General features: G+C 27.0%; 2 protein-coding genes across 2 annotated transcripts; one reads left to right on the top strand and one right to left on the bottom strand.

Annotated features, from left to right (window-relative positions):
- Positions 1-2,592: 2,592 nt before the first annotated feature.
- On the top strand, positions 2,593-5,292 carry LOC126858673 (larval cuticle protein 2-like). Its single transcript, XM_050609149.1, is given in 2 exon segments — positions 2,593-2,903; positions 4,074-5,292. Coding segments are annotated over 2 exon segments (456 nt in total). The 3' UTR covers positions 4,219-5,292.
- Positions 5,293-5,438: 146 nt separating this feature from the next.
- Positions 5,439-9,829, bottom strand: LOC126858674 (F-box only protein 21-like). The gene is made up of 8 exons (XM_050609150.1): positions 9,694-9,829; positions 8,263-8,592; positions 7,725-8,175; positions 7,464-7,594; positions 7,239-7,344; positions 6,949-7,083; positions 5,943-6,231; positions 5,439-5,710 (listed from the first exon to the last, which is right to left on the bottom strand). Exons 1-8 carry the CDS (start codon positions 9,714-9,716, stop codon positions 5,442-5,444), a joined length of 1,734 nt encoding a protein of 577 aa, XP_050465107.1. The 5' UTR covers positions 9,717-9,829; the 3' UTR covers positions 5,439-5,441.
- Between the last annotated feature and the right edge of the window lie 2,694 nt (positions 9,830-12,523).

Raw genomic sequence — 12,523 nt, 5'->3', positions numbered from 1 at the left:
ATTAAAATATATTATTTTATTTATTAGCATATATATTTGTATTTTATTTTATTCATATATTTTAATTTGCATTTAATATGCAAAGTAAACAATTTTAGAAATTTTAATTATCGTTATGTATATCATTCTAAAAAGATAATTTTTTATCACAAGTTAATTGAAAACAAGTTATTTGAAAATATAATGAAAAATGATGATAATTTTTATAACATTTTGCAATAATAATTTCTTTTTAATTATAAGTTATATATTATATTAATTTTTAATTAATTTTAATATTGTGTGTTCATATTGTTTCAACTGTCATTGTCAATTGTTACTTTTAAAATATAATGCTTCAACTTTTCATTATATTTTTGTGGAAAAAAGTGAGGTATGAGATCCACTGCGTTCCAGCAAAAAAGATAAGAGAACGTGTCACGATATGCGTGTGTTGCTGTAAATTACACCTAGACGAAGTTCTTCGTACCGCTACCAGAATTCCCGTGGATATTGCATGCCATTCACAGCTGATTACACGAACGCAAACGGCGCGAATCGCTCGTAAATTTCGCGTTTGCCGCTCAACCTCGTTGCATTGACAACGCGCGTTGCATTTGCATCTTTGTGGGAAAATGTACAACGGCATTAACTGAATCTTTTGCATCGCGTAATATGGGCCGTATAAGCCGAATAAGTACGACAGTATGAAAAAAATAGAGAAACTTTGATAAATCGATGCTTCTCCAAAGTCGCATGTGCGATTTTATTTTTCAAAGTGCATCGAAGCGTTTGAGCTTCATTAATCTTTTTAATTATTTAATGAATCTCTTATTAATCTTTCTACATATTTAATTTAGAATTTTCTTAATTTTCTTCCGAGCGCATAAATTAACAATACCTAACCTAACCTAGCTAACAATGCGCATGCTAGTTTAATCTCTACATAAATTACTTTTATATGTCAATTTACAGGTGCGTTCCCTTTTTTCTTTCTTTCTCTCTCTTCTAATATTGTATTAATCGCCGTCTAATCTGAGAGCTAATGTCGTAACTATTTCTACGAATCTTTAATGACGTAACATAAGCGGCATTCTTTCCGCTATTAACCTTTGCATTAAATTTCCCTTTCATATTTATATTTTCATATTCGGAAAACTGATTAATAACAGCCATTGAATTAATAATTCAGGTGTTCGATCCCTTTGGGAACCAGTTACATCTTTCTTAGATAAAAGATACCGCCGTTAAATATCGGTTGTCTCTTATAATATACAGCGTCTGGGGTTGAGAGTTCATCTTCGTCGAAATGATGCGCCATTCCCTGCACCGTTCCTTTCAGACGCGGGGCCCGCGATTGCGTCTTCATAATCGCGCGGCCGGTTATCGGGCCCCGAAGCGTTCAAAACGCGGACCAGGCCGGTCATCGATTAAGTAGAAAGTGTCCTTTTTCAGAGGGATCCACCACCACAACTATCATCATCATCGGGCGCGATGAACGGCGATTGCTGATTATCCAACGCGACGCGCCGCATCGGTCGCGGGGTCATCCTCGGCAATTCCTCGATTGTTGGTAGATAGATCAGTTCATTAATTATCCAAGCGCTCAAAGAGGAAAGGTGTTATTAGTTCGTCGATTCCCGAAATCGATTTTCTCGAGAAGAAATTTTAAGAAGATGAAAAGAAATTTATCCTGCAATTTAAAAACTTATTTTTTCTTGTAATAGGATTCACACTATGCACTGCTCTTTTGATTGTTTATTTTAATTATTATTTATTTATATAATTACAACGGGATCTACTTCCTAGAAACCCAAAAAATTTAGAATTTCTCTAAAATCTCTAGAATGTTCTTAGGGATTTTTTTTGTACCTGAAAAAGGTCGGGGAATTTTTGTGGAATTTTATTGGTACTCAAAGAATTTTTTTGTTAAATTCTCTTTAATAATTCTGTTTTTATATTATAAGCAGCCATCTATCTGTCAAATGAATTATGTTTAAAATATATTATAAATATACTCTCTCTCTCTCTCTCTCTCTCTCTCTCTCTCTCTCTCTCTTTCTCTCTCTCTTTCTCTCTCTCTCTCTCTCTCTCTCTCTCTCTCTCTTTCTGTTTATATATTTATTGTTTTAAGAAAATTTGAATATACAATATTAATATTTGATGTAATTTTTAGTAAAAAAAGAAAAATGTTATAGAAATAAAAAAATGTGCAAGTAAAAAATGTCTCATTAAAAATGAGACTCTCATGAAAACTTAAGTTTTTTTTCGATACATTTGCAAATCTAGCACTTGAGATTTAATTAAATTGCTCAGTGTTTTTTTTTTGTATGAATGAGAAGCATTAGAAAATGCATACAATAAATAAACTTATTTTAAAAAGTTGCAACTAAAGATTTTTAAAATAATTTCTTTACCTAAAATTTTTTTAACAAAATTAGAGATCAAATTCTTGAAGATCAAATTCTTTACAAAATTCTTTACAAATTTTTTATAAAATTTAAATAAATACCTCGTATAATATTATAAAGAGGAAAAAATGTAGGTATATAATATTATTTATTGAAATATGCAGAATTAACGTTTATATATTTTATTTTTAATTAAAATGAAATGAAAGTAAAATTAAATTCTCTCTTACAAATTTGGTATTTGCTGTCATTCCCGATGTGCTTTACCGACAAGTTGTCCCCGGATTAAAAGGCGCCACTGTTTGCGCGCGGATCCGGCGGTTTGATTCTGAAACCGCTCTTCGAAGGCGAGCCAAAAGTCGCGAGTTCACCGGTTTCCACTAATGTCATTAATGAAGACGGCGTCGAGAGGCAGGAATCCGCCACCTTCAAACTCGTGGATGGTGAATTGGTCCGAGTAGTGGAGGGATCTTTTTCCTACAAGAGTCCCGAAGGGATCCCCGTTTCCGTTCAGTGAGTATATGTTCTATATATTTTATCGTAATGTAAGCGATTCGCCAAGATTTTTTAGGAATTTTTTAGATTATTTTAAACGCCATTGATATGATGCGTTTAATTATTTAATTGTTTTAATTATTTATATAAATCAGATTTTATATATCTAAGTTTTTCTAAGTGTGTTCCTAAGTGTTCCTGAGTGTAGTCTTAAATGTTTCTGATTATGAGTTTTCTTTGGACATTTTTATTAATTGTTCAAATTCTTGTTGTTATATGGCATTTATAATTCAACTTTTTGTTCAGTATATGTTTTATATACTTAATGTAAGCATTTTGTCTAGTTTTTGGAGTCAATATTTTGAGCGTCAATATGTTGCATTTAATTATTTAATTGTTTTTATTATTAATATATCTAACAATAAGTGTTTCTGAGTATGTTCCTAAATGTTCCTGAGCGTGTTCTTAAGTGTTCTTGATTGTCAGTTTTCTTCGGACATTTGACTGTTATTTAAATTTAAAAAATTGGAGCTTGGATTTGGATTTAGACATGTCAAAAGTTTTTTAAAAATAATATTCAAATGTAAGCCGATTAATTGTTCAGATTCTTGTTGTTATTTGGCATTTATAATTCATAATTATTTGTTCAGTATATGATTCATATATTTTATCGTAATGTAAATATTTTGCCTAGTTTTTGGAGCCAATATTTTGAGCGTCATTGATATGTTGCATTTAATTATTTAATTGTTTTTATTATTTATATATCTAACAATAAGTGTTTCTGAATATGTTCCTAAATGTTCCTGAGCGTGTTCCTAAGTATTTCTGATTGTGAGTTTTCTTCGGACATTTGACCATTATTTAAATTTAAAAAATTGGAGCTTGGATTTGGATTTAGACATGTCAAAAATTTTTTTAAAATAATAAATATTTAATATAAATTTTAAAATATTTAAATGTAAGCCAATTAATTGTTCAAATTTTTGTTGTTGTTTGGCATTTGTAATTTTTTTAATTTGAAGAATAAAATAGTGTTTACGTCTAATTTTAATAATGTTTTAATTAAAAACGCAGAAAAATATACTATTTTTTAAGAAAGAGAAAACGTAAAAGCATATGATTTTTTTAAGAAAGAGATAAGAAAGCATAACATAATCTGCATAATGCAATCTTTGCATTCGCCAGCTACATTGCTGACGAGAACGGATACCGGGCCGGATTTAGGCTTGGCGCTGCTGCAATCGGGGAAACGGGACATCCCATCAGACTTCCAGAAGGTATCACACCAGCAAAAATCAATGTCAATCGAAGTTATCTGCCACCGCAATAAAGTGATTCCAGCTAATTCTAAAATTAAGACTGGCCTAATTCGCCATTTTACGTAACGCTTTTGATAGCTGGAGGCTACATTTCTTGGTAACTTTCTGTCTCAGCAGCTTTCGGGCCGAAAGGATTTTATCTGAGCAAAAGTATCGAGGCATAAATAGTTTTTAAATTGTGATTGGATTAATTGAAGAAGAAAACGAGGTTGAAAGATGCATAAAGGTATCTTATTTTTTGGCTAATTTAAATTAAATCTTATTTAATTTTGACATCTCTTTTGTGTATAATTGCGCCGAAATATTTATTTCGATAAATTCTTAGAATTATGAGGAAATATAATCGACTAAATGCAGAGAAAGAATTATTTCGATGTTAAGCAATATTCACTTTCATTTTGTTCACCAACGCACTCATAAATCTATCATATTCCAGATGTTTAACAAATATATTAATTTGATAAGAGATAATGCAAAATTAAAACTAGCATGAATTTTTATAATATAAACTGTTCTATATATTGTTACATTCGTTTTACAATCTCGTAAAACTAAGCAATTTTTTTATTCTTAATTCCTTTTTTAAATTTTATTCATTTATTTGATTTTTCCATATTTTAAAACAAATCATACACACTCAATATAAATATTCTTAAATTCATTTATATATCAACAATTTCATTTTATGCACTCGTGATCAAAAGGCAAATATATAAACATATATTTAAAAACGATTTAAAACAAGAATTTATATTTACTGTCAAATGCTTTTAACTATCTCAGAATAAAGAAGTTTAATTTAAATAAATATTTGACTGTTTATAAACAAATCACTCTATGCACATGTTACAAAAATAATTCATATTCTTTCAAAACATTATTTTAGAAAGAGTGCGTGATTTGACACTATTATTAGATTGCCTCGCGTATTTAGCAATAATTGTTACTACGATGAATACGACATATGGCCTCTTAACTTATTCTATCTACGTAAATATATTTAAAAATATATATCTATGTATCTATTATGTATATTTACCATGTACATTCAGTATTTTGAATATAATTAAAAACATTAAAGACGATGAAAGATTTAATGTCACAGGAAACATATAATATAATTATACGTGTGTTTTATTTAGAGTTGGTTAAGATAAAATTGATATGTAATTTAAAAATATTTTAAATTACAAAAAATTAAACTAGAAATTACAAAAAAATTATAAACAAAGATTTATAAATAAAGATTAAATTGAAGGATAAAAAAACAGATGAGGAAATATAAAGAAAAATATTCAATATGTAAAAATGTATCAATATTGTCGCAATGTTGCGATGTTATTGTAATATTGTTGTAATCTTGCTGTGCAGTTAAAGCGGCGTCCTGCGGGTAAAATCTCGCCAGCATTTTATTTGGTACGTAATGCGTACCTTCGAATTTATAAAAATAGCGACCTATTTCGCTATTGTCGATCCATCTCGGAGTTGTTAAAGTTATAGCATCTAAAATAAAAAATGCAAATAAAAAATAAATTTATGATAATTAAAATGAACAAAATAAAAGAAATGAAATAAAATAATAAGTAAAATAATTAATTCTAAAGAGGAAGAAAAATATACCAAATAAATCAACGTAAAATAAAATATTATTTTATTTTGTGTGCAAAAAGATAGATAAGTTCGCAGAACAAACAAATATAATTTTAAATAAAGATAGATCAGCTAATATACATACCTTCTTCCACGTAACACATTTTATTATTTTCGGTAAGAATTATGTAATTTGTTTGTTCCTTTTTAAAATTACAATTACGACAATGATACAATGGCAATTCACATAAGTGCATATAAGAATTCGGCACATTCTTCGCGGAGAATTCAACAATATGTCTATCAAGATGTTGATGCCATCCTATTATCACACCGACGCAATCTGCAGGCTGATGTGTCACTATCATACCAACCGCAAATTTCACGTCCTTTGGTCTTGTATGTCGCTTTGTTTTTTTAACACTAAGGCTGAGCTGGAAAGTGTAAAATCAGACTTTAATTGATATCTTTTATCAAATAATTTCTAAATAGATTTTTGTAGCAAATTAAATTACAGAGAGTTAGATCATAAATTATTATAATTTATATGTGATTGTGCATATGTCATCAGAGAAATTTTAGAGAATTATTTTCTATTATTATTTTCTATATTAGTACCATCTAAGACAAATAATAGACAAAAAATTAAACAAAAAATTAAAAAAGCATTTTGAAGCTTAAAATTTCAACTTTAATGTGATATCGGTAATTTTATAAAATTTTATTATTTTCTCGTTTAAAAAAAATACAGGTTTAGATTCAAACTCATGTAACTCGGTCAAAAAAAATCGTAGAAAAATTTTAAAAATAGCATTTTATAGGCGAAATGTTGTAGTTTATGGAACTTGAGTTGATTTTTTCGAGAGAAATTTTTTTATCGAGTTGCAGAACAATCAAAGAAATGTTAATTTTAAGGAACAAAACAATGTGTTCCTTTTTAAAGCATAGAACAAGGAAAACAAAAATATTAAAAAAAATTTATCAATAGTATTATTAAAGTTATTATTAAAGTTGAAACTTCAAGCTTTAAAAATGTTTTTTCAATTTTATGTCTACGATGATTTTTCGTTGAGTTTTAGCGATTTGAAGATAGCCCAATTTTGAAGGTATGAAAAGTGTTCTCTATTTTCTTTTGAGTAGTGCTTACATACCACATTTATTCTTCTTCTTTCCACATTTATTCTGTCATATCTAATCAATTGAATCGATCCATCCGACATAATCCCAAAAGTGTCGTTATACAGATTACTATTTTCCAATGTAGAATATATTAATTCTTGCCAAAACTGAAAAAAAAGCATTAAAAATGAGCAAAGATTAAAGGTATGAACAGAGTTCTTACAAATAAAAAAAAATTAGTTATTTTGTTATTATATTAAATTAATTATAAATTTATTGGTTAGTGCTAAAAATAATAAAAATTATAGGAGTAATTGCCAACCCGTGAAGCTCTTAATTCATCAAAGTATATAAAATTTGTACGATGTGGTATATAACTTTTAGAACTTATGTTAAAAAATCTTCCATTTCTTGAATTATTCATGAAACTGAAACAATAAAATAACAAAAAATTATATACTTATGTATGTGTGTGTATTTGTGCACATGATAAGAATTTAAATACCGAAAGATTCAGATATAATTCCAAATCTAATTTTATACTTACTAGTACGGTTTCCAAGAGAGAAAGAAGTGAGAACTACTACGTACTACATCGCATCGTAGACCAAGTCTTCTGGCCACGCTGTGATAAATTACTAATAAAATTAATTCTTCACCATATCTTTTTTCTAATACCTATGACAGAAATTATAACAAAGAAATTGATAAGAGCGAGAATATTTTTTTTAAGATATAAGATAATAATAATTATTGACATAACAATAATTGAATAAGTTATTATATAAAATAATCTATAATAACTTACATTATCTATACACATGTATTCCAACGTTGTGTTGGAAGACATTCCCCATTCGGTCAATTGAAATTCATCAAACATATATTCCCGGAGCGTCTCTATAATCTGCGTTCCCTCCTCTTCGTCCCAGTAATTATCTTCGATATTGTTCTCTTTCCAGTATGAAAAAAATTCTGAAAAAGCGGGAGTCGAGCATATCGAATGATTGGGATATTTTTCCCTGAGGCAATCCAGTACCTCTAATGCGATATTATCTAGCGATGCTTTCACTTTCGAGTAAAAGATGTCCTTTTCGGGTTGCAACCATTGTGCCGCCATAGTCACAATTCTTTCCAAAAGCTGATTTTTGTAACATTGATCGGTGTATCTGTATAATTTTTTTCTTACCAAACATTGCCTCATAAAGTGAAACATCTTTATTTGGCAATATCTTTCGGTAAGATCGCAATCAGTTCTTCTGAAAAATTTATATATTAACTGTGCGATAAGTGCTAATTACTTTATAAAATTAATAGCACTATTATTTATATTGAGAAGGACCTACCGTGAAGATTGTGTGAGCAAGTTTTTAAACTCATCAATGAAAACGGAACATGTAATGAAATTTTCACCCTCTTCATAAATTATGTTAATAATATTATATATGAAACATTTATCTAAATTAAATATGCGATGGAATTCGATCAAATTATCTATTGCCTCATTGTTATGGTAATGTTCATGAAGTATGTGAGATATACAATTTTGTAATTGTCTCACACAATTTATTCCTGTTTTAATAAAGTCTTTTGTACTTTTTTGCCCACACTTTCTACATTTTTCTTGCTTATTTTTCTTACATTGTTTATCGTAAATTTTTTTTGCCGAAGGCCATCTGAAATTGAAACAAAAAATATTTTAATAAATTCTTCAAAATTATATTAAAGTGTAATAATTAATACAATATAATAAGTAACTGAGCAAATTGAATTATGCGCATTCACATTCTTCAAGGACATCATTTTTTTAATTGTAAATTAATAAAAAATCTCTGCTTCAGACAATTTTTACTTAAATTATAAACATAGAAATTTAACGAATGCGAGGAAGCAAAAGTCACAAGAGAACGAGAACTCCATGTATCGAAATCTCGACCGTTTCAATATAATTTCACAATATATATTAATAAAAAATAATTAATAATGTTGCTATTGCATTAGTAATAAATATTCACAGAAATAAATTTTTTTAAACGCATAATATCCGTAATATTATTCAAAATATCAATCAATATTTGTTTTATAAGACAGAAAATATAAAATCTGTAATTTTAAAATATATTATCTGTAATTTTAAATTGTAATTAAATTTTATACTAACAATAAATAAGAAAATAGAATAATAAATATAATAAATAAAGCTGTAATTATATTATAGTCTTATTACGTATCTATAATAAATTATTTAACTTTTACACATATTCTATATTTATGTAACAGTATTATAGCAAAATAATTAATGAAACAAATAATAAAATCAAATAATTAGTTAGTAAAATAAAAATTAAAAATTTCTATTTTTTTAATATTTATTTCTTTTTTATTATGTTTATTACATACATTATATTTATATTATAATATATTTTTTATTATAAAATAAAAATAATTAGAACAAGGAACCAAAGAGTCAAAACGTAAAAAAGAGCGGCGCGAGCATCTTTAAAAAATTTTTTTAATTATTAAAGGAAATAAATTTATCAATTTTAAAGGAAATTTTTTGAAAATAAGATAGCTCGCAATCTGTTTTCTGTATCTCTCATTAGCCCATTTTTTTATTCGTTTTTATATTGATTATTAGAGTTTTATTATCTGCTTGTTTTATTTTATATTATAATTTTATAATACTTTTTATTTATTTTATTTTTATAAAATATATTTTTTACAGAAGTGATGCATTGTACGTGATATATTATTAAAATAAAATTACAATAACTTACCTCTGAGAAAACTTCTTTTCCATATACTTGTCATATTTGCCTGCCCACTGGAATTGCTTGCACACACATCGAAAATTTATTATATCTTCGATGCTTATGTCATTGTAGCTGAGAATAATATTAATCACCTCCTCAGGTAAGCACATTATGGTAGCCATGACGAAAAAAATTTAATAAAACAAAACAATAATATAATTGAAGATATATTTAAATTGAGCAATAAACTATTTGCGTATAATTAAAAATTCACTGATTTTACAAGCACATCATACTGCAATATGTTTCTATGTTATGTGTTTGCATCAGAGAGCACAAGTGAGTATTTATACACTCAGAAGTTTCTATATCCCCTCTTATTTCGAAATAACCATTCTTATTTAAAAACCTAAAGATTTCTGTTACTATATTCTTTGACACATGACAATAAAGGGAAACAAAGCTGAGAACAATGGCGTACCAGGGAGAGGGATTAGGGAAATAAATCTCTCGAAGTTTCAGAATCAAATAGGAAAATGAAAAATTGAAAACGGAAAGAGAAATAAAATTGAATTACAGCCTCTGCAGAATGTTCATTTTCAACATTAAGAATTCTTAAAAACTACTTAAGAAATACAATAAGTGGAGTAAGACTGAACGGTTTGAAAATGTACATTCATAAAAATTTGATTTCGTCGATTAATATAGAAGAGGTACTAGACAAATATCTAAAAAACCTAAATGCATGCTTCTAGCTTAATATGTATTATTTAATAAAAAATTATGTGTTGTTTTGTGATTTTATTTTTTTTAAATATCTCTTCCCGAAATCAAATCTTGGCTACGCCTCTGGCTGAGAATACAATATTTCCATTCTATTTGCCCTTTAAGGCAGAAAACTAGAAATAGAGGATTATAGTGTAGCAATATGTTATGTTCTAAATTCTAAAATTATAAGGTGTTCTATTGTAATCCAGACAATAGAGCTAGACAAAAAAAATTGTCCTGCATGTTGTGCGCGATATCATTAAAAATGCTCTTACTTTTGCATAAAAATTTTTGTATTTTTGCATATAAACATTTAATCGAAAATGTTGTTAAATCACGTGAAAGGAATAATTATTGTTAAATAAATAATACAAAAATTTACATATATATATATATATATATATATATATATATATATATATATATACACAGGGTGTTCCGGAACAACTTTCCGTCCGTAAAATAACGTATTCTGATACAATTCTAAGACAATTTTTCCTTTACCAAAATTTGAATTAAAGCATAATTTTTGAGTTACAAGCAATAATAGTTAGCAAATCACGCATCGAGTACAAAAGGCAGGCAGTCGCGTCGCGGCGCGGCGCGCCGCGAGCGCCCGACACAGCTGACGATCTGATATGTGATTATCGCATGAGTCGCTAACTATTTTATCTTATAACATAAAATAATGCTTTAAATAAAATTTTGGTAAAGAAGAAAATGTCTTAAAATTACGTCCAATTTTGTTTCGGAACACCCTGTATATATATATATATATATATATATATATATATATATATATATATATATATGCTATTATAAAAATTTGATACAATAATTATTTATTTAATTATTTATTTTCTTTTTTTATCTATAGTAGATGCTTATCTTTAGTTACTTTGGATGAATAATAAATTATCTATTTCAGTTTTATAAATTCTTCTGCAAAGTTTATAAATTTTATTGATACGTATACAGAGTGTTAAAGGAATATTTAAAAATTTGGATTTTTTTGGTAGATTCACAAAATTGAGTAAAAAACTGCTTGATAAATTAATATTGAATTCCTGTCAGAATTAGAAATTATTTTTCACTTAAAATTGACTAAAATAAATAATCAACACAAAAGTATGTTAAATCACTAAACAAAACTATATTTCTTTTATTAATAAATTACTATATTATTAGTAGAATATATTGTAATAGATAAAGATAACAATGCGATATGCCAATTGATAGATGACAATCGACAATACTCGCTTCATTTTATAAAACAATTTTTACGTATGGATATATTTTTGTTTATTAAGATATATGTTGCTTATTTTAGTTTTGATTTTGAAGCATTATTTATTATAGCTCTCGATATGTTAAGAAATTTTGTAGCTACATAATCTTTTTCGCAATATATTAGTTTTTCAAACTAGAAATGTAACACTAACACTTTATTATAGTCTATCTATTTCAAAACTACCTTTATGTTCTAATAATCAAATGAGAAATTTTCCTGAATGAGTATTGGAAATCGAATGATTTACATAGACTTTCAATAAATATTACAATGTTATTCTAGATGACAATGCTATTCTAAAATATTATCAGAACAGAAAGTAAAAGAAAGTAGAAGAAATATTTCCAATCACTCATCGTATTATCATTGATACAAAATCTGATATTCGAACGATTAAAAAACTATTAAAAGAGAGAGAAAATAAATTGAATTTTATAAGAGTTTAATATAATAGTGGCGATTAGAAAACCTTGCAAAATTATATATTAATTTAGAAACTTGCAAAAATAATAAAGTAGTGAAAAATGTATATCATTTTCGTTATTAAATAGAAAAATCAAAGAATATTTATCTTCTATAAGTATCCGTAGAAGCAATTTCTTATTTGATTGTATATATTATTTGATTAATACAATTGAAAATAACAGAAAAATATATTTATCGTTGATTTTCTCTCGATTGTATAATAAAAAATCATTATTATTTTGCAATATTTGATTATTAATTTTTTTGACATTGCTTATCTGTAAAATTTGCATGCAACACATTAAAAATTCTAATGTAAGAAAATTAAAT

Source organism: Cataglyphis hispanica, unplaced genomic scaffold, assembly GCF_021464435.1.
Source record: "Cataglyphis hispanica isolate Lineage 1 unplaced genomic scaffold, ULB_Chis1_1.0 scaffold34_size14077, whole genome shotgun sequence".
Taxonomy (NCBI): Eukaryota; Metazoa; Arthropoda; class Insecta; order Hymenoptera; family Formicidae; genus Cataglyphis; species Cataglyphis hispanica.
This window is presented reverse-complemented; position numbering and strand designations above follow the sequence as displayed.

Bases quoted from the DNA above. Each gene is read 5' to 3' on its own strand.
- LOC126858674 (XM_050609150.1), bottom strand. From the start codon at position 9,716: ATGGAAAAGAAGTTTTCTCAGAG. The intron at 6,232-6,948 runs GTATGTAAGCAC...TACACTTTCCAG, and splicing joins AAAGAAGAAGAATAAATGTG to CTCAGCCTTAGTGTTAAAAA. The intron at 5,711-5,942 runs GTATGTATATTA...TTTTTATTTTAG, and splicing joins AATGTGTTACGTGGAAGAAG to ATGCTATAACTTTAACAACT.